Genomic DNA, 26,442 nt, shown 5'->3' with positions numbered 1-26,442 from the left:
TGTATTGTGGAATGATGTCTCTGTGTTGATTCTAATTAATGATATGTCATACATTATAAACATACTGTTCACATCATCTGTCACCATAGATCTATATTATAGATTATAAACATACTGTTCACATCATCTGTCACCATAGATCTCTGGCACATTGATTCAACTGTGATGATGAGGTGAAGTGCTGGCAGTTGGATTATATGGAACAATCATACAGAACACATAGCCTGCCTCTTGGAAAGCGTGTCTCATCGCCACCTAGTGGATAAAGTATTAGAATCACAATCAGAAAGAGTTCATTGGCAGGCCAGGCAGATTATGGTCATACTGTAGCCTACATAGGAATTAAAATTAGAACTACAAATCGAATCTGATGCTAGTGAGTTCTATGTACAATTATTCTATTATAAGGTCATATACAAGTGCCCTGCTGCTAACGTGGATGTTGACTTTAAAGTAGCCAATCAGAAGCAGAATATAGACAACCACATCAAACAGGTTAAATATACAGCAGGGTTTGGGTAATCCCACAATGGTTGGTTTTCCATCCTACCAGGAAGTTTGACACAGGTGGAAGGAAGACACCACCAGGTGAATGTAATTAACTTCCTGGTACGAATGGAAAACAGTCCTGGAAATCTGAGGATTATAGTTAAGTAACTCAGCACTGTCACACAATTCACACACAAACAGTATAACACTAACCTGACTCTGTAGTATAACACAGCACAATGTTCCAGTATCATGACATTTTGAAACTGATTTGAGAACTATTTGTTCAGAGCTGAGTCAGCTGACATGGCAACAATATTTTCAGAGTCTAAACTATATTTACAAATACATGTGACGCATATATTTTTCAGATAGCTAATGTAGAGTCTTGGCTTTCTAGATTCTAGTTTTGGAAGAGAATATGTCAGAGCTGGCCCAGACAGCTGGTGTAGCCGTCTGGGCATCTTCTAATGCCGCCTGACAGTGTGTTGCGGGTTCAACTCCCGATATGACGACCTTTGCTGCTTGTCACTCCCCATTTCCTGTCAGTCTACTATCTCTATAAATAAAGGCAGAAAAAGCCCCCCAAAATATCTTAAGAATCTCAATGTCAGAGCTAACAGGAACCCAGGGCAGCTCCCTGATGCCGGCCAATGTGATGGTTAATTTCTACACAGTCATACGATTATGATCATAATCTGTATGACTAAATGATAACAAATACACTGTCTGCCCATATGTCCGTAACCATGTCTTCCCAATACAGCACCAAACGCACCTCAGATATGAGCATGTTCATAAGACACCTAAAAATTGACGCTCAGGAGATGTTGAGCAAGGAAAACGGAAGTATCAGAAGGGAGGTCAAGAGGCCCCTCTGCATCATGAGTTCCATATTTTCTATATGTTGTATGTGTGTACTATGCTTTGTCCTGTAGGTTACCTCTCTGACTAAAATGACCATCACATAACCCAGAGGAAAAGCAGAAGTACAGAGGGGAACATACAAATAATTGTCATCTGGAATCCACCGTTTTGGCTTTATGTTAACTGTATAAAATGGGCAGGGAAAGTGCCCAGTGCGCAGACTTCACGAACTGTCACTTGGTGATTGTACTTAATCAGCAAGGGATAGAATTCTGACGCCCATGAGATCTCATGTAATTCATTTCATATTCATTGGACATATGGACACGCAGAGATAGCGTGCATGAGGGTTTTTCTAAAGTATCTCACTGCATTTGTTTGTTGTTATCAAGAGCCATCAATATGAATTGATTGATTGATTGAAATATTTATTAACAGTTTGTAGAATTTACAGTACATTTTAAGCACAAACTCAATACAAAGACTGTCAACTGTGAGTGGACGACCCAATTAAGCATTACACTTGTTTACAACAGGGTCCACATTGTTCAATTCATCAAAAGCCAGGCTACCAGTGGCTTTCTTACCAGTTTAGTTTGGTCCAGACACAATCCCACGACTGCACCTCCACTGCCTGGTAGCTTCACAGCCGAGCCGAACTGCAGAAAGGAGGGAAAAATAGCCTTTGAAAATTGGAACAAAAACGTTCCAATATATTTTTGATATATTTTGCACTCTGAAAAATATCATAGTACTGCATTGGAGCTCAGTTTGGGTCTCAGAGCTCAGTTTGGGTCTCTCCCCAGGTTCAGAGGGAGAGCAGCGGCACACTGCCCAGGATTACAGCTTAGGCAATGAAACATAACTATAAATATAATTTCTGTATGTGATTAATGTGTGCTGTTGGAAGTACCAAAGCAGTACTGTCTCTCAGTACCTGCATGGCCAATTGTACCATCTTGAGGTTCCCAGGACCTAGGCATTCGTCTGTGTAGACAGACCTGTAGAAACAATCAAACACAAACAGTACATTTGTCTGCGAAACCACTTAAACACTAGGTACCAGTAAGATGCCCTGAGGGCGAGAAGCGACCTTGTGTGCACACATCCGCCTGGCTGACGTCAGACTGCTGGGCGAGCAAGCGCTGGTGCTTTGGCATGGGGGGCAGATCAACATATGGAATGAATTCTGTACTGGCCATATATGGAGCGTGACTTGAGTGTACAGGGTTTGATGAGGTCAGATAAACAAGAGTTTCTGGCCGGCTCCATATATGCAGATCAAGGTGATGATCCAGTCTTATCCATGTATGGCAGGGCTTAAAGCCAAAAACAATCCCAAGACTGAAAATGTTTTTTTGCAAATCTGCACTGATCTCATTAAAAAAGATGAACCATTAGATGTGTTAGCTTGTTGGCGAATGAGAATGAAAGAAGACAGAGAGCTGCATGAGCCTGGAGAACCACCATGTACTATGTACGTATTAACTTGTTAGCGAATGACAATGAAGAGAGGCTGAGTATGGAGAAATACCGGATTGTTGCGTCTGCATCGCAATGCTCGCTCAATATATTTTCACTGCATGTTCTCCCCCAATAGATTGCTTACCGCCGCAGTTCAAAGTTCTGGTTCATCAGCTGGGCTAGCTTGCTCCAGTCTCTGGCCTGCAGAGCTGCCCTGTAAAGCCAGGACAACAAAGAAACAACAGGAGATGCTTCATTCCTCTTTGTATTTTTATGTTATGCAGCAATGTGTGGCAGGCCTATCTTTCTGTTTGTTTCTTTTAAAAAAATAACGAGAACAGATGGGCAGATCTTCGCTAAACATGGTCGGAATGATAAGACCCTGACTATAAAGACCCTGAAGAAATGATTGACTTTCAGGTTTACAAGTTCACCTTTAGCTTAGCCCCGCCCTCTCCCACTTAGACACTCCCACTTGGACACTTTCTAGCCAGGCGCATTCATTCCAATGTAAATATCATGGATTTTACACATTAAATACTGGTTCATTTTTGGAACCAGACCTTCTAAATCTCTTCAAATCCATCAACAAGGCCTGCCATATGCACTGGAAAAATATGTGCGTGACATTTCTACTTTAAGACAATGTTTTATCATATAGACAAACTATTGGTGGAGAGTTTTCTCAGTCTAACCCATGTTATGCTTAGCTGTGATTGGACCATTGCAGTTTGGGGAGGGGCTTAGCTATAGGTCAATTGAGAGGCAGAACTAGAAATGTTGATGCAGCCCCAGGTTTGTTTAATTTTTTACTACTGTACATGTCAGAAAACTAAAAGGGAGACATAGGAGTGGCACAGGCAAGAAGCAATATGGCAACAGACCCCCCCCCCCCCCCCCCCATCTGGATATGTTGTTGGTATTAACCACTTGTCTATGAATGTACACTACTTGTGTGTAGTTACATTTTGTGTATAAATAGCGTAGAACTGATCCAAAAAGCTCTGAACCAACCTGGCGTTATCGGTGAGCTCAGCAAATGACTTCATGGCTTCAACAACCAGAGGTTCCCCTGACCAAGAGAGGTTAAGATACAAGCAGTTCATTCATAATGCCAGTATCCCTAATTGTACCGTTTTTGTCATGAATTAAAAAAAGTTAAAAACAATTGATAACAAAAAAGATACAAGCAGTTAAACAGACAGAAATAAATTGCACAACAGCTGTATGCCTTAAGTAGTTTGGGGTTCAGTGCATTTGAGCCTTGATATGGCTCACTGCAGATGTAACATTAGCCACTCTTGTGTTCTCATCTTAGCTGAAATGCACATTGTATGTAAATTGTATGTTCATAATTCATTTGAAACTCCAAAAGTGTTTTACAGAGTAAAAGTATTTAACTATATGTTCCTGAAAATGTCAAGCATTGCAGTGTCCTGCAAGGCTGCAACCCACTTTTGGGTCACAGAATGTTTTGGCAGTGTCCTGCTAGCAGGAAACTGAAACAAGGCCAATGTGTCTGTGAACCAGGTGAACAGATGAAGTGTACCACTGAGCCAGCGCTGCCGGACATTGCTGTGAATGCGTCCAGAGTCACTGGGGTCACTCAGGTACGCTAACCAGAATGGAGGAAGACTCATCATGTCCATCTCTATGTACTCCCCTGAGGATATTTGTGGAACACACAAAGAAGAAAAAAACTCATCATTTCACAGGTTTAAGAATATTCATGTTATTTCAGATTTCTGAAACAGGATGGGAGATATGTGAAAGGAGGGCGGTGATGTGCTGAGACAAGGTGTAATGTGTGAAGGAGAATGTTTGCAGGTTGGTGGGCTGTTCAGCCGTACACCAGCATTATTACCATAGCCCCTTTCATCCATTAGCTGCTTGCTGAAATCCATGTAGACCAAACCTTCATACACCTGTAAAGAGCAGAGCAGTAATGACTTTCTGTCATCATCAACATGAGAACAGTGAAAACATCATAGATAGTATAAAAGTAGATAGTAGATCACTATCTATAATATATATATGTGTGTGTGTGTGTGTGTGTGTGTGTGTGTGTGACTGTGTGTGTGTGTGTGTGGCTCTGGGCACACTGTGAGGCGTGAAGGCGTCAGAAGTAGCCCGACGGACAGCTTCACGGACGCGCTCTCCTCCGCGTCCGTCGGGCGCGGAGGTGGAGCTTCTTTTCCATCCACCAGCTGTCTAAAAACCCCACGAAGAAGAAAACTTCAGCTACTTCTGACGCCTTCACGCCTCACAGTGTGCCCAGGCCTAGGCCTGACTCACACCTTCACAACAGATTGATGTATAGCTGATGCATGAGACTTGTTTACTGATGCAAGCTCGCAATGCATTTCCAATAAGAGTCACATGGTTTGACACAACATTTTTGTTGTATAAGGGGGAGGGGGGCAGTCGAAACACAGCCGAAAGTCGTACAACAAAAATGTTGTGTCAAACCATGTGACTTCCATTGGAAATGCATTGGGGCGGCCATGACACTTACCCTTTGTTTACATCTATCTAGCATGCATCAATGGTGTATGCTAGATCGAAAGGTGAGAGTGAAGCCTTATGGTTGCTGACCTGCACAACTCGGTCCTGTAGGCCCGCTGTGATGAACAGCTCATCTGTCTCCACGTTAAGGATGAAGTTGGCTCTGGTCGGCTTAGGGAGGTCCTGAGGTAGAACATGTCAACATAAATGACAATAACAGATTAATGTTATTGGTTTAGATTTTGTTGTCGACTTGTCGTTCTAGAATGCTCCAGAGACAAGAACACACATGCATAAATAAAACTTGGGGAAATAGTCTAACATCCTTACACGGTCTGTGATGTTGTAGAATTTCATAAGACACTTCAGGGTAGCTGACACGATGGCACTGGAAATTAAGATTAAAATAGTCTTTAATACTGTATGTAGCTTCAAAAACCCAATTTATCTTAGTTGATCTATGCAAGTAACAAAGTCAACAGGATTATTTGCTTATTACCTGCTTCCAGCAAGGCCCTGCAGCAAAACAGAGACAGGGACAATTGATGATTAGAGAAAAGCTCTTGTAACAATGACCAGCAAAAACTGTGGTTTATATTTACAAAAGCCTCTTTCAATTACTGAATCTTTAATTTATTCATTGGGCTATAATCTGTGTTGACTAAGCTCGATCTTCTCAGATCCTCACCACTTGTCTAGGAATGTTGGTGTCGTACTTGAGCGTGAAGTTCTGCTTCGTCAAAGTAATACTGAGACACAGGAAATGGTATTTTACTTAGATGATCAATACTGACAATGAGAAATATGAAACTCCTGGACAGTTATTAGTTAGAGCCAAGTGTCACCTGTCCTACCCTTGTTTGAAGCAAAACTGATAAAACTTTTTACAGGTAGCCTGAAGCAATCTCAGACCTCCCAGGTACCTGAAATAGATTGACATTGATTTATAATACATTAAGACATTATTGAGATAGACTTGGTTTCTGTCAGGCATCACTCTCTTCTCACCAGCACTATGACAACACCAGTTACTGCACGTTTGTCACTGTTCCACCACACAAAAAGCATCCTATTCCTTATGGTTAACCCATTTTGGGCGGAAACCCCTTTTGGTGTTAGCACTATGTTATGCTTTAGCTATTGAAAAATAGCAGATCTACAAGCTCATAGCTTGTAGGTCTGCTATTTTTGAAAAATAGAAGAACGACTGACATAGAAACATAGCTTTTTCAGAAAACTGTCAGTATGTAGAAGACATTTTTAGAATCTGATCTCAGGTTCAAGATGTGAATTTAAAGTAAAGGAGTGAAGGAACAGAACCACATCCACTATGCTGCGTACAGTACACACTATGCTGCGTACAGTACATTGTGTACACACCCTTCCTTGCAGCTGATGAAGAACAGATCTTGCAGGCTTCCAAACTCTGTGGGGTCGTTGAGTGGGTGAGGCAGTAGAACCTGGAACACATACATCCATTATGTACAGAACATAATGGATAATAATCTCTCTCTTTCTTTACGTTATATCTCATAACCTGCATGTGTGTCACTGGCCTGTACACATAAGGACCAAATGTCCTCACCAGAATAGAAACACAAGTAAGTCCTCCTAGTTGGAGTACATTTTTCTACAATAATTAGTATTCCCGTTCTGCCGTGCAATGAAGATGAAGTTACAGTAAAGTTATGACTGGATGCACACGCAGATCCGACACACCAAAGATCCGACATGTGGGAACAGCTGTCAGACATGCGGTCGAACATGCGCTGCTCCATGCTTGCTGTTAGGGTTAGGTTTTAAGTTTGAGGTAGGTTGTCGGTCTAATGACACTCGGACCAATAGTATGTCGTAATTAAAGCCTGTACCCGTTATGACAGCTAAGATGAATGAATGCAAGTCAATTAAAGGTGCTTAGTATAGTTGATGTCAGTGTGTGTGTGTGTGTGTGTGTGTGTGTGTGTGTGTATGTATGTATGCATGTGTGTGTTACCAGAGTTTGGCTCTCCACCAGGGTAACTTCAGCCCAGAAGTTGCAGATGGACATAGCGATGGTTTTTCCATTGAATCCATCAGAGGGGTTTCCCATGAGTCCCACCCTGTGAAGAACCCAGAAACCATATCAGCCTTGACATGTTGAAAACACATTGATAATATAGTACAGTATGTGTGTGGGTGGGCCGGATATTTAAACAGATTGCACCAATTTCCAGAGGTGCAGTGGAGGCTATACAGTAGAACACCATGCTGTATGAATATTATGAATATGTTGTGTGGATGACTGGATGTGTTACCTGGCGTATGATCGACATACGATTGGATTAGCAGGATCGCTCTGCTGCTTGGCAGAGTAATGCGTGAGCCATTTGGTGTAGTCTGAGAGACCCTGCCAGGGCAACACAAAACAACCAGAAATGAATAGTCAAATAACTGGTAACACACTGTCTGTCTGTCTGTCTGTCTGTCCGTCCGTCCGTCTGCTTAAGTGCACTTGAGCTAGACACCGTCTCCATAATAGGCTACTGTAGACAGGGGATAGAAGGATGGAAAATGTAATCCTGTAATCCAAATAAAATCCTGAATAATCTGTACACACTACACAGCGAGCGTGTCCTAGAATTTGTAGATTTATGATTTTGCAAATAATTGTCCAATTCCAACTCCACTATATAGACCTATTAGTATTTCCATTTCATTTCATTGCTTACAAACGGAAAACGAAATGTTTCTGACGTTTGAAAGCATTGAAACATAAATGGCAAAGCCAGGTGTAGAAATGTCATGCTATTTACAAAGTAGTATAACTCTTAAGTAAAGGTACTGACCACTTGTCCAATGAGTTGGAAACCTGTAGGTAACTTCATTCCAAACACCTCCAGCTGCCTATCATTTATAAGCCATTCCTGGAGAGACAGGGAACACAGGAAGTCAATTATCATTAGTATTTCTTTATGAATATTGTCAGTATTACTGTAAGGTGAAGTGGAGTACATGTCACATGCTCACAGGTCATATATGACCTCACATGGGGGCCATGATATATTAAGAGTACAATAACATTCCATTGTGAATAAAAACGTATTAACCACACTACCACAGTGTAATGCTAAAGGTTTCATCACAGGGCTGTCTGCTTCATGTAATATAATTAAAAGTGATGTTGGTGACAGTTATATGGGTCACGTGGTGTTGCGTGCTACTAGCCTACGTCACTCATATTAAAGTCAGCTGTTCGCGAGGCGGCATTTCATGAATCGAAGAAGAGAGGGGGTGAACGGGGAAGGTCCAACTTCGTTGACCGCAATCGCTTTTTACTATGCTGTGATTCACTGTGGTAATGTTCTCTAACTTTAATACAATATAACAAAAGCAGTACCCTGGCCTGGAGCAGTGATTCTCATGCAGACAACGACTAAAGCAGCGAGTCTGACGCCTCTCGGCGTCATACGATATAGACGCCATACAAGTGTATTGTGAATCAATGGATTGAGTGCTATCCTTACTTTCATGCAAAGCACCAACTTCAGTGTTTACGGACTGACCTATAATAACAATATGCCTATAGCCTACAATAGCACAGTGAGTCACAGACTGGGGGGTCCGGGGAACCCATGCAGTACCTACCTGTCAGTTGCTGGGGTCCGGGGACCCCCAGTAGGCCTACCTACCTGTCAGTTGCTGGGGTCCGGGGACCCCCGTTAGGCTACTGGCTGGGGGTCCCAGAGATAGAAATGCCACTAAATGGGGGTCAGTCAAACTAGCCCTAACAATAACCTCACAAAAACAAGTAGTCTGTGTTGTAGGAAATTTACCAACGGGGTTTGAACCAGGGGGGCAGTCAGCCAGATATTTCGTGAAGCCTCATTTGAAATCGGTAGTTCATATAATGGCCTGTTGTGGCGCTGGACCAGACCCAAAAAGCCCCATAGCTCCATAGAGGCCCATGTATTTTGGCCCAACTTCACCTAGACTGTATTACCTTAATAAACATGGTCATGAATACTTTCTTCTTCCAGTCACTAGTTTAAAGTCTCATTTCTAATGTCATAATATTCTTTTTGGAAAATTATGGTCCCATTAATTAAAAAAAATGACCATAAAGAAAAAAAAACATCGCGTATGTTCTGAGGGGCGTGGCTACCATTACAGTCTATGATCGGGATTCCCCTCCCACTCGAGTCAAAATAAAAACCAACGGAGAAGAAGGGGGGAAGTCCCGCCTCGTTGTCTGGGCAGCCAATGACCAGCTGGTATACAAAACGGAGCCAGCCAATGGCCAGCTGGTACCAAAGATGGCGACTTACATCAGGAATTAGCATATTATTACAGGCTTCATTTTACGTTCATGTTAGACCCGGGGAACGCTTTGTCCATATTTTTTACAGTCTATGGTTTGAACAGGCAAAATTAGGAGGTTTAGGACTCTAAGTCAGATGACTAGTCCACTAGACCACCGAGGAGGCTGCAAAGATCGGGCTCTCTATTGTGTATTTAAGCCGTGGCGTCAGCCACTTCCGGGTTCTACTCAAGGAAGTTCCACGTCATATATCTTCTTTGTCATGGACACTTTACAGTTACATTAATAATTCTACTCGAGTTGGAAGTATTAAGACCCATTTTAACCCTCAATGGCTTCCTTTCTGACAAATAACGTTATTGTAAAAAATAAAATAAAAGATTCACGCATAATCTATTTTGTATTTACAATGAGAAGCGGATGGGACCCGGATGTAACGTAGGAGGACTACAATATGACTACAAGACATTTGCGGTTAAATCTCGCGGGCGTGGCCTCACACCGGAAGGAAGTGACGCCACCCTCAAATACGGCGCGGACGCGTGGAGGTGAGTTTGGTCAGTGTTTGTTTGAAAGTGCCACGTCACGCATCGTGTCCGTCGTCGGAGCAGGTAAATAATTAAATGTTATTTAATACTTTACGCTGTTGTTGTCTTTGTGTTCAAACGTCTATCACTTATGAAGTTACTTGTTATGATGTTTATATATGTCATATGATGTATCTACAAAACTGTAAAACAGTGTTCCAGTAGCCTAATGGTTACTGTCGAAGGTTTATAAACATTGGTGCCCGCGCGAGGGCCCTAATGTTTACTAACTGTCGACAGTACCCACTCGGCTACTGGAACACTGCTTTAAAGAGTAGTATTTACATATATAAAAAACACAAGTAACTTCAAAAGTGATAACATGTTTGAGCCACCCACCATTTCACATTAATAGACTCTCACAATGGTGGTCAGTGGCTCAAATGGGTCTGAGAGACTAAATGGCCTCAAATGGTGGTCCGTGGCTCAAATGCTGAATAAATAATCGACTAGAGGTGAAAAGAGTATTGTTTGGTAGGTGTAGAAGCCATCCTCACTGTTTAGTATGTCTATTTATTATTATTATCATCACAATTGTTGTAGTTATTATTTGGCATTATTGGGTATTGGTTTGATGGGTTATTATGTATTTGATGTATTGTTTGGACACCAAGGGCACGCCTCCCCAGACCTAATTGATTGATTGATTGAGAGAGAGCATATGTAGGCCTGGGTGATTGAGGAGCGGCATGCACCTGGTGGACAAACCAGTTTTACCAGATAGACAGACAGACAGACAACACAGAAGAGACAAATGCTTGTAATGTACCATCACTGCACTTTAAAGGAAAGTAAATACAAACTACAATGACATTGAACCTGTGGACAATCTACTTCTTATATCTGCGTACATCCATAATCCCTAGGTGCATCAGTGGGTTTGTTGGCTATAAGGTTGAAATGTTTGGAACCAACAAAGAGCCACAACATTTATACTGGTGAAGATCATTTACTAGTCTTATGAAGGTCATTTATACTGGTCAAGGTCATTTACTAGTCTCATGAAGGTAATTTATACTGGTCAGTCATTTATACTGGTCAAGGTCATTTGTACTTGTCAAGGTCATTTATACTGGTCAAGGTCATTTACTAGTCTTATTGGTCAAGGTCATTAAGTGAATAGTGCACGATTCTTCATTGTTTAGGATTTTAAAAAAAAGTGAAATCGCGGAAAAGCGAAAGGCTATAGTCCATGGTCACGGAGGGCATACTATAGTATGTTGTTTTTCACGATTTCGGAGGATTTGAAAAAAAGGTGAAAATCACGGAAAAGCTAAAGGCTATAGTCCATAGTCTCGGAGGGCATACAAAAATGTGTGGTGCTATACAGGCCGTTCTGGAAAATTTGGGACAGAGGTTCATCGTTGGCATCCAGGGAGTGTGTGTGCAAAATTTGGCATCGACCGGGTTAATGGTGCTGGAGATTAGCTGTTAACAAACTGACGGACACACACACACTCACTCAAGAGTGCAAAACATACTCTCTCCCCATGGCTTTGGCCTGGTGCCATACCGTCATTAATTATTGCCTACAATCTCAATTGTGAAATTACTTTACAGTTGAAATGCAAAATTTACATTTCAACGAATGGACCTCGTAAAACAAAACAAAAACCAAGGCACTGGTTGTGGTACTTCTGGTTTACCGGAATGGGGTTCAACTCCCTGCAGTGCTCTGCTCAATTTGTTGTATTTACATGGTTCATTTTTATTTTCTGCTCATTGTGTTGCCTTTTCATAGATGATAACCCCCAGGTTCTTTAATGTGTTTGCACTCCCTACAGTTAGGTTACCAAGTCTATTTATTTATTATTTCTGTTCACTAGAACTAGAACCAATTACCAAAGTAGGCTTTCTAATGACACAACTCGCCTTTGTTTTGGTGTGTAGCAAAAACATTCTTTTTATTTACGCCAAAGAGTAGAGGCTGCATGGTCTGCATTCATGCGAGCGGCGGAAGTTTAGAGTAACATAGCTCTAAATGAAACGCATTAGAGCTATGGACCAGAGCTAGTAGTCATAGCACTTCATGGTATATATGCATAGTTTATATAGTTTCATTATATAGATATATTAAACAGAGAGGACTGGAGTCAATTGGGTTATATTATGTTTAACACTAATTTGAAGCTGTCAAAATCTGACAGACTTCTGGCGGCCATGGCCACGCCCACCTTTTGGTAACGCCCACTTTCGGCCACGCCCACAAAAAGGACCCCCCATGTCATTTGAGGCAGGCTCCACTGCATGGGGCGTGTAAAGTGTATTATTGAATGTGGAAAATGTTCCGTTTACAAACCCAGAATCGTCCAAAGCTCCTGTGTTTGGCCTGCGGCTGCAGAGCCAGGAACTCAGAGATGTATGGTAACGTGCTGCTACGGAAACAGTAGAACACCACACTGGCCAATCTGGATGCCATCACGCCCTCCTTGGGCTTCTCCAGGAAGCGCGTTATCCTGATACAGAAACGATAGAAAACAATACTGTGACTACAATGCAAAGTGGAATTTACACAACATCACCTATGATCCAACTCCTGTGGCTCTGAGTTTAGCCATTAGTAAAGTTGCACACTGCACATAATATCATATGCCAGGCAAGCTGTCTGAACCACATACCTTACGACGGTGTCGCGTGCCGACATGACAAGTTTGCATCACTCCTAATATAGCATCTATATTTATCAGTATGAATATCTTTTCTATATCAAAGTATATCGAAAAAGATTTGATAATTAATTGTATTTTGTTCATTAGCTTTAAAGCAATCTACAGTTTTTTCCTTAATTTACTTTTGTTTGTTTTTACTGTAACCCGATTATTTAAATACTGGCTAACTGATCAGACCTGTGTGTGCGTGTTAATTGATCTGAACTTATCAGACACAGGTGTGATAAGTTAATTGATAGAACGGTGCGTTAATTGTTCAGACCTGTGTGTGTTGGGGCAGACCTCCACAATCCCCCTGGAGCTGCTCTTCTCTCCTTCCTCAAGCTCATAGTAGATGGCCACTTCTCCAGGCTGCAGAGCACACAGCCACACACCATACAGTGTTCATTTTATTCTGAGAGTGTACACACAAGGGTCTAATTGAAAACTCTCAAACTTACAAATGGATAATCCTTTTGGACAATAATGTAAATGTATTTCCACGATCCAAAACATCCTGTAATTTGTTGATTAGAATCTCATGAGATTAAATTGATCAAACTGCAAGTTTCAACATTATTCTAATAGCACAAACATGTCACACAAATTTGCCATTGCAACATGTTGTCCCCCCCTCCTCTCTCTCTCTACTACCGTCCGTTGTCTTTGAAGTAGAGACCTGCGGATGGCGGATGTAGCAGTTTAGGGTGGATTTGGCTCATTAAAACGTATTATAAATTAATATTGGATAAACCACGGGTAAAACAAATGCGGGAAATAAATTAATAGCATCTATCTATAGGCTTATTATAGCTTTGAAAACGCACAAAATCTCGCAATCCGCAACCACCCGCGGATTAATTGCGGTCGGATAACGGGTGGATTATAAATATGCAAACACAGATTCAGGTGACAAAAAAGCTCATCCGCAGGTCTCTACTATGAAGCTCTGAATGGTTTAGGGGCAAATTATGTTCCTGATCTTGGACATAATCATGAACCATCCAGATCTCTCAGGCCAGCCCATCTGGGATAGGTCTGCTTTCTGTCCCTAAAACCAAAAATAAACGTGGGGAAGCAGCATTTAATTTTTATGCACCTGGAACAAACTCTGAAGGTCTGCTTCCAAGTCTTATTCTAATTTATTTCTCTTCTGCACTGAAACTGTATCTGTTATGTTTTACTTATTTTGTTTCATGTACCCTAATGTCATTGTATAATTGTGTTTCCTTTGCTTGACGTTCTGTGTAAAGCAGACTGAATTGTTTAGTTTTTGATATACTGTACGTATAAAACTGCCTTGCCTTGACTTTCTCTCTCACACACACACACACACACACACACACACACACACACACACACACACACACACACACACACACACACACACACACACACACACACACACACACACACACACACACACACACACACACACACACACACACACACACACACACACACACACACACACACACACACACACACACACACACACACACACATGAATGTCTGTATCTATCTGTCTGTCTGTCTGTCTGCGACTCTGTAGACTAGAGGACATGCAGAATCCCTCGTGTTTGGGATGTACTTGTCCTGTACTGCATAATGTGTACAAGTTTGACAAAATAAAAATACACAAAACCAACAAATTGAGAATTCTACCTTTGACCTGAAGAAGCGTATGACTTGAGCAATGTCAAAGTTGTGGTCTGCACAAAGCATGTCTCCTGCAATCTGCTCACAAACACAATAAAACACAACACACTGCCATAACACAATACAATAACATAACACTAGCACAACAAACAACACCTTCATAAACATAACATTACATAACATCACAACACCATCACAATATAATATCACAACACTAAACGTGAAAGTGGTTAAGTGTGTACAAAATAAAAGTATTGACAAGAGCTTGTGACCAAATAATAACTACATTGGATCCACCGGAACACAGGTTATTTTGTCCATTTCCTGAAAAGTAACGGTTTTGGGACAAAACGGAAGGTTTCCGCCCGACAGTAATGTAATGTAATAACAGCAAAGTAATAACACAACACCATCATACTGTATAGTAGACCGGTAGTTCTCACACCTTTTTAGCTAAGGTCACCCCTATATAACGTTTTTCATCCACGGCACGGCACCCCTGAATTATTATTGTTACTTTATGCCATATTACAGTAGGTAAATATGTAAATAATAGAGAGAGAGAGAGAGAGAGAGAGAGAGAGAGACAGAGACAGAGAGAGAGAGAGAGAGAGAGACACAGAGAACCTCAGAGGCACAGAGACAGCAGACCGTACCACCATGATGTCATCCTGCAGCTTGCGGCTGCGGATGGCCAGCTCCAGGTCAGCCACGCCCCCCAGGCGGTCGTCCAGCGTGGTGCTGCCGTCGTTCACCACGTTCTCCACCGGGAAGTCGTTGGCCGTCGCCCAGCGCTCATAGTGCTTATACCTGCAACAATAAAACCACATCATCTAAGACACTGTTTCTCTGCGTCAGGTCCGAGAACCACCAAGGGTCCAAATGGACCCTTACGGGTCTTTATTCTGAGAGTTAACGCAAATACAATGTAGATAGTTTTTCCTTTCCTGTATAGTATAGTAGTCATTTTGTCAATATTTTTGTCTGAAATTTCTTTATAAATTTTCAAGGGCACATTTTTTATTTATATGGATTAGGCCACGGACCCCCATTTGATACAAATTTGTATCTCTGGGACCCCAATCTACACTGACAATTAAATCAAATTGTACAAATGGAACCAAAATGGTCCTCTAATATTTATACACTTTTACAGACCAAAGGCTGAGGTGCCTTTGAGCAAGACACAACACACCGGCAAGATGCTGCCTGATCCTGTGGTTGGGGTCAAACCCCCACATGGAGGGGAGCAGAGAACAGAAAATATGCGAAGGAAGGCTCTTCCACCATCAGTGACAGCTGAATATCGCATATCTATTCGCCACATTTAAAAAAATTATGTTTTTTGATCAATGCCCTACTTCACCATACAAGAGTGTCAACCAAAATTAGTGAAAATAGCAAGCTCACAATGTGAGCTTGTAGATCGGCAATTTTCACTATTTCTGAAAAGTTTTGTTCCATTTCCTGAAAAGGAACGGTTTTGGACATGAGATTTTCACCCAGCAGCGATGAGATTGTTTATAAATACTTATAATATTAGATTAATGAGCAGTTCTACTCACTTGTCTGCATTCGTGACCAGATAGACATCAGTGAACAGCTGACGCCTGGAGAGAAATGTGAGATGCATACAGTATTTATGTATTTGTTAGGATCCCCATTAGCTGTGGCCTAAAGCACAGCTAGTCTTCCTGGGGTCCACATATAAAAACAATGCATAAAACACATTTGAAAAAGAAAACAAGAAAATACATTTTACATTATTTATATAGTCCATATATACTAAATAATAGTTTCATGACAAATACAAATGCATTAAGCAATCTAGTGAATGAAATCCACATAGTGAGAAAAGTTACAGCTAACACAAAAACCTGACACTGCTTGACATCCTATAAATATATTCCCAGGTATTTGTATCAATTTGGTCATTAGCAAGTGGCAAGGAATTCTGGACATGTTTTCCTTGCTCTGTACTTACTACTTACTGTGCTCAGACTCAGACAAGAAATGAGTGTTCGCCTTTATACAAAGTGAAAACCGGCCTTGTGTTGCCTGTCTGGTGGCATAATCTGTACATGACTCTAAATTGTGTTTCAGCTGACTGTACCCAAATGATTGAGTTTTGGATTGTAAAACCTTCCATGTTGAAAGTAGCAGGGCAGCAGTCATTTTGTCTTCAACTTTTAGCCTTTCTAAATGGAAGTGCATAGTGTTGATGTTAGTTCTATATTGGAATTCAGTAGAATTCAACCTTTGCAACAGGACAGATTAGAATGGGGCAAAAATAAATGAAGCACCTTTCAAACAAATGAAAATAAATGGCTTAGTAGAACAACAATCTGTACTCGCCACTTGAACGTACGTATTGACAGTTTCCCACCAAAAGTCCAGTATTTTCTTTCCTCCTACCCCAGGCAGGAGGGCCTTAGGGACCCCGGTCAGGTGGCCGTACAGGCCTGTGTCATCGTTCTGTGAGATGAGAGTGGTGTGAGTGAATTCACCAAGTTCACCATACTTTTATTTGCATTTCACAGTATGCAGAATGGGTATTACATGTAGACGTAATTAAAACAAATAATCAATAATGGTAGGCTATTGTGTGGCCACTGGAATTGAGGGCCTTTGACACTGTGAACCACTCCATACTGGTTAACAAGCTTAAAGCTATTGGTTTTGATAGCACATCAGCGAGCTGGATGCAATCCTACCTGGAGGGGAGAGAACAGATGGTGGAGGTGAACGGAACACTGTCCCCCCCCCCCCTCCCAGTGAGCTGTGGCGTCCCACAAGGAAGCATACTAGGGCCTTTACTGTTCCTAATATATGTTAACGACATGACATCAGCTTGTGACTGCAACTTGTTCCTGTTCGCAGATGACTCAGCACTGCTGGTCTCGGACAGAAACAAACTGCAGGTTGAAAAGACCCTCAGCTCTGAACTCGGCAGAATCTGCACCTGGCTCACTGATAACAAACTATCCTTACACCTGGGAAAAACTGAATCCATTCTCTTCGGATCAAATAGTAATCTCAGCAAGGCAGATGGCTTCTTGGTTAGAGTGGGTGACAATATTATCACACGAAAAGATGAAATTACCTACCTAGGTTCCATCCTGGAGGCCAATCTTTCCGGTGATAAAATGGCCACCAACGTAATCAAAAAAGTCAATCAAAGAACAAGATTCCTTTACAGGATCTCCTGGTCAACAAAAATACCTTGAAGACCTTAACAGGAGCCCTCGTACAAGGTTTCTTTGACTATGCATCCACCTCTTGGTACCACAGCACCTCAGGCCCTTAAAACAAGGCTCCAGACCTCCCAAAACAAACTGGTCAGGCTCCTACTTGGCCTCACCCCCCGAACCCACCTCACCCCTGCCCACTTTGACAGACTGGGATGGCTTAGGGTCGACGACAGAGTACAGCATCTTGCAATGGGTCTGGTCCACAAGATTCGATACACCACCAAGATACCCATGTACCTGTCTAAATACTTCCTTAATGTAAACGAAGTCCACACCCACAACACCAGAGGGAGTGCAACAAACCATGTACAACCCAGATTCGGCACAAACAAGGGACTAAATTATTTTCGCTCCTATGCCACCAAAATGTGGAACGCCCTACCAACAGTCATTAAGACATGTGAATCCCTTGACCCCTTCAAAACCGCTCTCAAAGGGCACCTACGGATGGCTGCAATTCGAAACTGGCCTCTGTAAATAAAATCTGAATCGCCCCCACCGCCCCCCCCTTTTCCCCTCACTGTATATGTATCCTTTCCCTTTTTGCTTCCTATATGATGAATTCCTGTTCTGTTCTTTAACTACATAGAAGTGTCTATTTGTATGTCTCTAAATGTTTTGATGAATTGAACAATGTGGACCCTGTTGTAAACAAGAGTAATGCTAAATTGGGTCGTCCACTCACAGTTAACAGTCTTTGTATTGAGTTTGTGCAATGTAGGCTACTGTAAATTCTACAAACTGTTAATAAATATTTCAATCAATCAATCAAACCACTATATCCATGTGTGTCAGTGTATCTATGAATGTCAGAATAAATAAATAAATGACTTATTGATCCAAGGTTAAGGGACACTAGCTCCTCAGAGATCCACATACAAGTTTGAATGTTTGTTTCAAATTACTTTTGATTATCCTATTATATACGGAATATAGGCTAACCATGGCAAAGTAATTACGGTTAGGTTATGCTTTACAATGGCCCTATTCTAAATGTACATTGTAAACCCGCCTTCTCCTTCCCGTTTCAACTGCGCGCTTCTAAACTTATAATTCAGTATAAATTGCATCTCAGTCAGTTTATGCACAAAATTGTAGTCTACTTCATTGAGCCTGCCCTGGGCAGCTGAAGTTAGCAGCCTACAGCTACACACACATATACGCGCGCGCGCGCACGCACAAACACACACAAACACACACACACACACACACACACACACACACACAAAGAAAGTACTATATAATATGTGAGCTTTGCACCCAACCTAACTAAACCTAGTTACCTACGGACGGTACCTCTCTGCCTCCACCACCGAAGAAACTTACCTTTATTTGGGCTTCCAAAACGGTGCCGTGGCCGGCCACCACTAATATACAGATCATTGACAGCACCTGAGAGTTGGTTAGTGTGTGACGTGAGTATTTGTATCTTCTGACTGTAGTACACGAAATACGGAATGAAAAGGCTTCAATCTCGCCTCGAGTGACGTCAAGAAAGCCAGTGCCCCCTTTTCTTAAAGGAACAGTGTCACCTGATAATGTATGATGTTATTATAATAATGTAACGCTGTCATCATGACCCAGTCTGTTTCGCTCATTTTTTATTGTTAATTGTATAAAGACATACATACTGGTTACATACAATGCAATGCTTAGAAACTACCTACTCAATCAATTGGTTGGTTAGGTTATAGTTAGTTACATTGTTGCAATGCAATTGTACATAGTCTCCACTCTCCAGTGAGTTTAATGGAAAGAAATACAAAGCAAAATTGTTAACCATTGATGAGTTGTTTTATATCATCTGCTCAATCTGACGAAAAGTCAGAGAAACAAATATTTTGGAGACTTCAGAATGAGAGTGCATTTGTTAATAATAAAAAATACAGAATTGAAAAGTTTAAGAAAAATATAAACAAATAAAATACAAATGACACTGACATGACATGTTTTCAATTCATATGTTAAGAGCTTATTAAATGTTGATGGAACAATCATAACATGTTTGTTGAAGGAGGCATTCAGAAAGGGCTTCTCAAGTTTGACATTGCCACAATCATTTTTCAACAGAACAGTCTTCATAACACGTAAAAAGATCTAACAGTATTTGAATACTTGCAAATATTTCAGAGCAAAGTAGCTGAATGAGAAGAGAATATAAATTTGCTGAACTTACTAGTCAATGAATATTCAAAGACCTGCGCTGTATCATGCACAATCGATTACATAGGTAACCTGCTGTACCAAATCAGTCCGATGTCACGGAGTTATGAAAAGAGATTTTCAGCTTCTGAATAACCAACATTAGTTCTAACCTCAAAATAATCACACAAATTGGGCAACTCAAATATCGACCGTTACCAAAATGGCCTCAAAGTGTAACAATTATAATCGGTCTGGACTTGGCGTTTAACCACGACACAACAGTGTTAAAGTTTCACAGTATACGACTCCCTCTGTGTTACTGGCTGCCAAAATATTCATGTTCAACATGCTATCCATTTTCTTCTGAATGAATTCTAGCGATTGTCTTTATAAGGCAGGCATACAAGCCTATCCACAAGTCTCCAACCTATGTGAACGGGGCAACAATATTTACAAATCCTAAAATCCTCCAAAACAACAGACCAAAAAATCAAGATGTTATATTCACATTTAACTCAACATGAGTATGAGTGACATCTGACTGATTTGAAGAGAGCAGGTCACATTCAAGTACTATTTTGGCTTGCCGTTATCTTCGGTGTGGTCATCACTTGACTTCTTCTCACTGAGGGTCTGTGGTGGACGAGCCCACGATGCCATGTTGTCTCAGCAGGTTCCTCAGGATCTGGTTCTTAGAATTCCAGTCTTCCACCTGAGCAACAATTTACAATTTAGGCATTTAGCAGAGGCACTGTTCACTGTACTGGCAAGATATTTGTTCGTAAAGGACCTTTTCCAGTTGACAAAAAACCCACGTACACACACTAACATCTGGCTTTTTTACTTCATTGGGAAATGTTACACTCAAGCATTCATTTTAGGGACAAATTATTCTGCAGTAGACACCGATATTTATTGTCTCCACCTCTGATCGGCAGTTATGAAACATGTAGACTCGCTAACTTTCAAACAAAGAGCACCGTCTTCTTAAATAAATGTGGACTAGGCATACACACAAAGGTGACATGGATGTTTTGTACACACCAATTTAGCAGAAGAACGTATCAGCAGAAAACGCTTCTGCAACCAATGTGAATTCTGCGTAACGACCAATCCACCCAGAGATGTTCTAAACATCTTACTCTACCTCCTGCCTCAGTAATTGGTTGTCAATCCTGAGACGATCCAGGGTGCTGATGTCCTCTCCCAGTTTCAGGTTGCTTTGCCGTAGTTCCTTGATGTAGTCACATGCCTTGGACAGGATCCCTCCTTTACTCTGGAACCAGACACAAGATGAGGCATGTTAAGTTTTACATTTTATCAAATTCAAGAGCCTTTATGTGCCTTTAGTCTCTGCTGTCTACGGAGTGAAATGTATTTGTCCAAGAAAATGGGTTTTCAGTCGCTTTAACTCACACTCACTTGGCCCGTCTTGGTGTAGTCCACATTACAATCTGGAATGACCTTGGACAGCTGCACAATCCAGTTGTTGATCTTGTCTCTGCGCCGGCGCTCAACTTCAGAAGAAATCACAAATTCTGTTATCTGGTGGATTATTGACCTCTAAAATTCACAGGTCTGGTAGTATTTCCTGATAAAGCATATCTGAGCATGTCTGAACTATGAACACACACCTTCGTTATGTTGGGCTCTCCTTTTCTCATCTCTTGAAGCCCGAGGAGTGTCCTGTTTTCTACAAACCAATCAGTACAACATATTAACATGACATATTTTTTAGATATCACAGACTCTAGTGTGACTTCAGAGTGACTTATAAAGTACAAGGTTGGAGTAAGAGCAAGAGACTTCTAGTCAACCAATAACAGGGTAAGTGGTCCACGAATTAGAGTGCAAATAAAATGTATGTGCTTCAAAGTAATCAAGGTAGATCATATGAAGACATCAGGTTATCTAAAATAACCTGTAAACAACATACTGGTGGCTAACATTTACCTAATTAATTTAAGTGTCTAAATAGGGAACAAATACAGACACAAAGACAATACATAAGTGTTTGGAGAAGAGGTGGAATAAGATGATTTTTCAGACTGTGACAGAAAGTAAGTAAAGTAAAATTGTCCAGTTTACAAATGCTGTTCTAATTATTTACATTCAGCTACATTCAAACCGTAAAGGTTTAGACTAGATAATGCAATATACACAATGTGCCATTACGCTATGTACGGCTGCGTGCGTGGTGCGATGGTCCTCTGATTGGCTCCTGTTAAAACGTCCTGTGGTGACATCATCACATATACCTGCCCTGTGGGAAAAAGGACTGTTAAATGTGCCTGTACAAGAATTCGATATATATAATACTCACATTATTGCTTAGCAAGGTGACCATGTCATAGTCCTGTTCTAGCAGTACTTTTCAATGTAAATCCCCCCCCCACACACACACACACACACATAGGATGACAATGGAAACAAACTCCAGGACGTTTTAGTGTTAAACGTTTTAGCCTAAACGTTTTACCTCCATGCTGTTTACATTTCTGACTAATAAAGTATTCAATCAATGAATCAATCAATCAATCAATCAATCTCACTCTTACACACACACCTGTTGGAGTGCTCTGTCCCAGCAGCGTATCAGAGGCTTGTACGGTGGTAACCATGGTAGCGGTTGTGGCGTCTGCGATGGTGGCAGGGTAGTATGTGTACTGTGTCTCTGAGGCGTCTCCCTCTATTAAACCCTCTGACTGGGAGAACACAGCCTGAAATATAACACACAACAATTCAACTGCGTGTGTGTCCAGTGTGTCTGTATACCGGGTGTAGTGTCCACAGAGAGCCTGTGTGTAGATGTGTGACTGTGTCTGTGTCTGTACAAAGACCATGCACGACTCCAACTCCAACTTTCTTACCGGATGCACATCTGGAAAATATACTTACTTACAATAAATCTCTGTAAGAAAATACCGGCACCCATGGAACTGTTCTTTAAGGCACTTTTATTTATATGTATAAAATACACAAATTGGCATGGTATACTGCAGAGAAGACAGCATTTGTATTTGTGTCTGTAGTGTATCTGTAGAGAGACAGTGCTCGTAGATGTAGAGTGTGTATGTAAAGGCAGTGTGTGTCTGTAGAGACAGAGTGTATCTTATGTAAACACGTAATACAATGGGGCTGGGCCCTATCATACAACCAGTGCAACATGGTGCCACTGCCAACTTAAACACAGCTCAAGTGTCATAGCTAGCTTTTTTTAGAGGTATATTGGAGAGAGAGACTAACCGGGGCCCAAACCACACTTCAAGACCAACGTTCAGGGCCATGGCCGCACAGATACGCACAAGTGCATTGGGTAATTAAAAATTATACAATGTGGGCACTGTGTGTGAAAATGACAAACGTGGAAACTAACATTATTGTGGAGCGCTATTGCGCTGCTTTGCGCCGAATGCAAGATAATGCCCAGTGTGTCTGTCTGTGTCGGTCAGTTAAACCCTGTTCATGAATAGAATAGTTTTATTAACCATGTGAACTAGGAAGTTGACTTGGTATTTAGGTTACATGTAGGCTCAGTACACCAGTTAACAGCAAATTGACAGCTAAATTATACATGCATGCTAAATAAAAACAAAACACATCATTGTTATAAAGTTAGAACTGGTTGAGTGTGTCATTTAGCCAGTATTTCGTGTATATTAATGATGGGGATATAAATATGAAAATGGTGTGACTATGTTAATGTGGTGAACTGTGAAATGGAGTTAAGAAAGAGTTTGGATTGTCACCTGTGTGACAGACTGTGCAGCAGCAGGAAACCCGGTGACCAGGCTGACTGCACCTCCTGCATCTGTTTGAGCCTCCAGCTGACCGTCTGACACCTGGATCACTCTGTAGGTCACCTGTCACAATTTATTATATTTATTCAGAATAATTTACAAAATGCAAGATCAGAATAAGCAGCATTAAGGATGGACATCACACCTACCATCGGTCTAAATAACAGAACAACATAGCATCTCTCAACAAGTTAACAGTAGTACAGTATTATTTATCACAGTGAACTTTGATGAAGCAAACTGCCTGAGGAAAGGTTTACACTAAAAAATCAACATGACAAAAATTTGTTTTTGATTATAAAAATCTTCTTTTAAATTTGTGGGTCAATCAATCAGAAGAGGTTAAGTGTTTGGTTAAGGTTAGGGTTAGAGAAGGAGGTGGCTCAACTGGCTCTGGCCTGGTGTGGAGAACACATTCCTGGGATGGGTTAGGTCTGTGATGTGATGACGTTCTTTGAGGGCAAAGAAATGCCAGGAGATATATATAAACCTTTGCTCTAGCTTTTCTGTGGACAATGCTGTTATTCACTGAATTTTTTGATCTCACTGCATTAGAATTTTGAGGGTGGGGACAGTGCAAATCCAAATAACTAAAAGCCAAGGAGGAGCTACATTATCATGGTGAGTGTTGTTCATTCATGCCAGAACAGGCCAGCTCCATATTTGGAAATCTAATATAGGGGTGATCTGGATTTGGGCCCCATCCGGGCTTTTGTGCTGTTCTGGACAACTGGCGATCCGACGGACTTGACACCGGCACTGCACTCCCTCAGGTGGTGTGGAACGCGTGTGTCAAACTTGATGTGGATTACAGACGTACGTACATAGAGACTTGGTGCATTTATAGATAGATGAGTATTCAACAATGTATTGTAAAATTCTGTAAGTACCAGTGTAATCATTGTCCTAGGAAAAGAACACAAGACTGTTTTGATAATAATGACATGAACACACAGCTCAGCAGTATCATATTGTAATCACATATTCTCTGAGTGATTCTCTGTGATTGTATTCTAGTTTATGATTGGTTGGACCTTCCCTGGTTCACTCTGTTAGATCCAGTTCCTGGTTCTTCCCTCCTGACATGACCTTGTTTCTGAATAGAAAATTAGCATTAGAAGCTACTGTAAGGAAAACACCTTTTCCCTAAATCCTACCTGCCCACCAGCTCCTTCTGTCTTGAAGAGATATTTGATAGGTTGGTCAGAGAAGGTGGTGGCAGACTGTATGGTGGCAATAGCAGCTGGAGCTTCTGCTGTGGCCACCGACCCTGAGAAAACAGATATGGACTTAGTCAAATTCCCATTATTACTAGGTTATGCGTTACACCATTCAATTATATAATAGCAAAACCATCCTAATTTTCAAAGCTAAAACTCAAAAACGTTCAGTTTCACCAACCTTCCTCATTGGTGGTAGTAATGGTCCCATCTGGGTCCGGGCTCTTCTGCTGACTGCATACAGAGATATAGTGGTGGATTATGATTAGCATTGATAATTATGCTGTTTCATTCATGGTTGGATTATTCAATTGAATACTTTATTAACAGTTTGTAAATAGTACAGTGGTTTATACCCTAATAATGATGCAGTCCTGTGTATTCAATTCATCAAGACATTTTAAAGACATGCAATGGCAATTATGGTATTCTTTTAGCTCCTATGCCACCAAAATGTGGAACACCCTACCAACAGTCATGAAGACTCCCTTGACTCCTTCAAATCCGCTCTCAAAGGGCACCTACTGCAATTCGAAACTGGCCCCCGTAAAATCTGAATCCCCTCCACCCACCCACCTCTTTCCCCCCTCACTGTATGTTTCCTTTTTACCACCTTTATGATGAAGTCCCGTTCTGTTCTTTGGCTTTATAGAAGTGTATATTTGTACGTCTCTAAATGATTTGATGAATTGAACAAGGTGGACCCTCTTGTTAACAAGTGTAATGCTTTATTGGGTCGTCCACTCACAGTTAACAGTCTTTGTATTGAGTTGTGCTTGAATTGTACTGTAATTCTGCAAACTGTTAATAAATATTTCAATCAATCAAGAAATGCTATGCAATTAGCATACAGAAAACAATGGGGGGGGGGGGGGGGGGTCACTTGATAAGCTTAGAACAAGTTAGAAGACATTTCCAGTTTCAAATTGCAGCAGGTATGCATTCCACCCCAAAATAATACAGTTCCTAACCTCTTCATTTCCACCAACAGTCTTTAGATGAGGAGACCGCCTTCACTCACTCACTCACTCACTCTGGAGCCCAGACTATAGGAGAAAGTTCACAAGTTTGAAAAGAGAAACACGATCGAGTGAATAAACGTTTGCAACCAGCGCAAGAATACGACTTTATGTAGTCAATGCGTGCACTCCACAAGCTACTAGTTGAGTTGAACCGTGCTTGTTCCAATGTAATGCACGGTAAATGCTACAGTGCTACTGGATCCATTCCTACACAATGCTACTCGGCCCCAGCGGTTTTATGCAGATGTTCGACCAGACCACAAAGCACTTTTCCTTAGCCGTGGTTTATGAGGCTTATGGAGTATGTATTTGCCCCAGCTGGCGGATATGATGTAAAACGACATTTAATAAGTTATATTTATCTTACAAGGTTGGATTGTTAATATGCCATCATCTGGACAAAGATGTACTTACGACGCAGTGGAGTGGTCCCTCCCCCGGTATTTGTCAACAGAGTTGGATGGGTCACCGTCTGATCTGCGCAAGCG

The 26,442-nt window shown here is 41.3% G+C and overlaps 2 protein-coding genes across 4 annotated transcripts; both read right to left on the bottom strand.

The window, feature by feature from the left end:
- Positions 1–19,225, bottom strand: gkup (glucuronokinase with putative uridyl pyrophosphorylase). Its single transcript, XM_083773940.1, has 23 exons — positions 19,094–19,225; positions 16,885–16,991; positions 16,082–16,126; positions 15,173–15,326; positions 14,523–14,594; positions 13,141–13,229; positions 12,509–12,665; positions 8,151–8,228; positions 7,620–7,711; positions 7,319–7,424; positions 6,706–6,785; positions 6,180–6,248; positions 6,014–6,074; positions 5,825–5,841; positions 5,656–5,713; positions 5,416–5,508; positions 4,685–4,745; positions 4,370–4,483; positions 3,835–3,892; positions 2,966–3,034; positions 2,294–2,357; positions 1,944–2,015; positions 1–255 (listed from the first exon to the last, which is right to left on the bottom strand). The coding sequence occupies exons 1-23, from the start codon at positions 19,148–19,150 to the stop codon at positions 157–159; spliced, it is 1,872 nt and encodes a 623-aa protein (XP_083630066.1). The 5' UTR covers positions 19,151–19,225; the 3' UTR covers positions 1–156.
- Positions 19,226–19,337: 112 nt separating this feature from the next.
- On the bottom strand, positions 19,338–26,442 carry usf1 (upstream transcription factor 1). 3 transcript variants are annotated; one of them, XM_083772598.1, is made up of 11 exons: positions 26,369–26,442; positions 25,904–25,978; positions 25,114–25,166; positions 24,870–24,982; positions 23,662–23,775; positions 22,479–22,632; positions 22,088–22,175; positions 21,547–21,605; positions 21,329–21,429; positions 21,060–21,188; positions 19,338–20,624 (listed from the first exon to the last, which is right to left on the bottom strand). In XM_083772598.1, the coding sequence occupies exons 2-11, from the start codon at positions 25,909–25,911 to the stop codon at positions 20,535–20,537; spliced, it is 909 nt and encodes a 302-aa protein (XP_083628724.1). In that variant the 5' UTR covers positions 25,912–25,978; positions 26,369–26,442; the 3' UTR covers positions 19,338–20,534. The 3 variants fall into 3 exon arrangements, with proteins under 3 accessions (XP_083628724.1, XP_083628726.1, XP_083628725.1); XM_083772600.1 differs by having other exon boundaries at positions 21,335–21,429; XM_083772599.1 differs by lacking the exon at positions 26,369–26,442 and adding an exon at positions 26,322–26,357.

The sequence above is a fragment of the Protomyctophum parallelum genome, assembly GCF_964188405.1.
Source record: "Protomyctophum parallelum genome assembly, chromosome: 9".
Classification (NCBI taxonomy): domain Eukaryota; kingdom Metazoa; phylum Chordata; class Actinopteri; order Myctophiformes; family Myctophidae; genus Protomyctophum; species Protomyctophum parallelum.
The sequence above is the reverse complement of the archived record's forward strand: the minus strand, read 5'-3'. Positions and strand labels throughout refer to the sequence as shown.

Bases quoted from the DNA above. Each gene is read 5' to 3' on its own strand.
- gkup (XM_083773940.1), bottom strand. From the start codon at position 19,150: ATGATCTGTATATTAGTGGTGGCCGGCCACGGCACCGTTTTGGAAGCC. The intron at 6,075-6,179 runs GTAGGACAGGTG...CCTGTGTCTCAG, and splicing joins CAGTTTTGCTTCAAACAAGG to TATTACTTTGACGAAGCAGA. The intron at 2,358-2,965 runs GTAAGCAATCTA...TTGTTTCTACAG, and splicing joins CAGAACTTTGAACTGCGGCG to GTCTGTCTACACAGACGAAT.
- usf1 (XM_083772598.1), bottom strand. The intron at 22,633-23,661 runs GTGACAATCCAA...GTTATATTTCAG, and splicing joins CTGCACAGTCTGTCACACAG to GCTGTGTTCTCCCAGTCAGA. The intron at 20,625-21,059 runs GTAGAGTAAGAT...ATTGTTGCTCAG, and splicing joins ACCAATTACTGAGGCAGGAG to GTGGAAGACTGGAATTCTAA.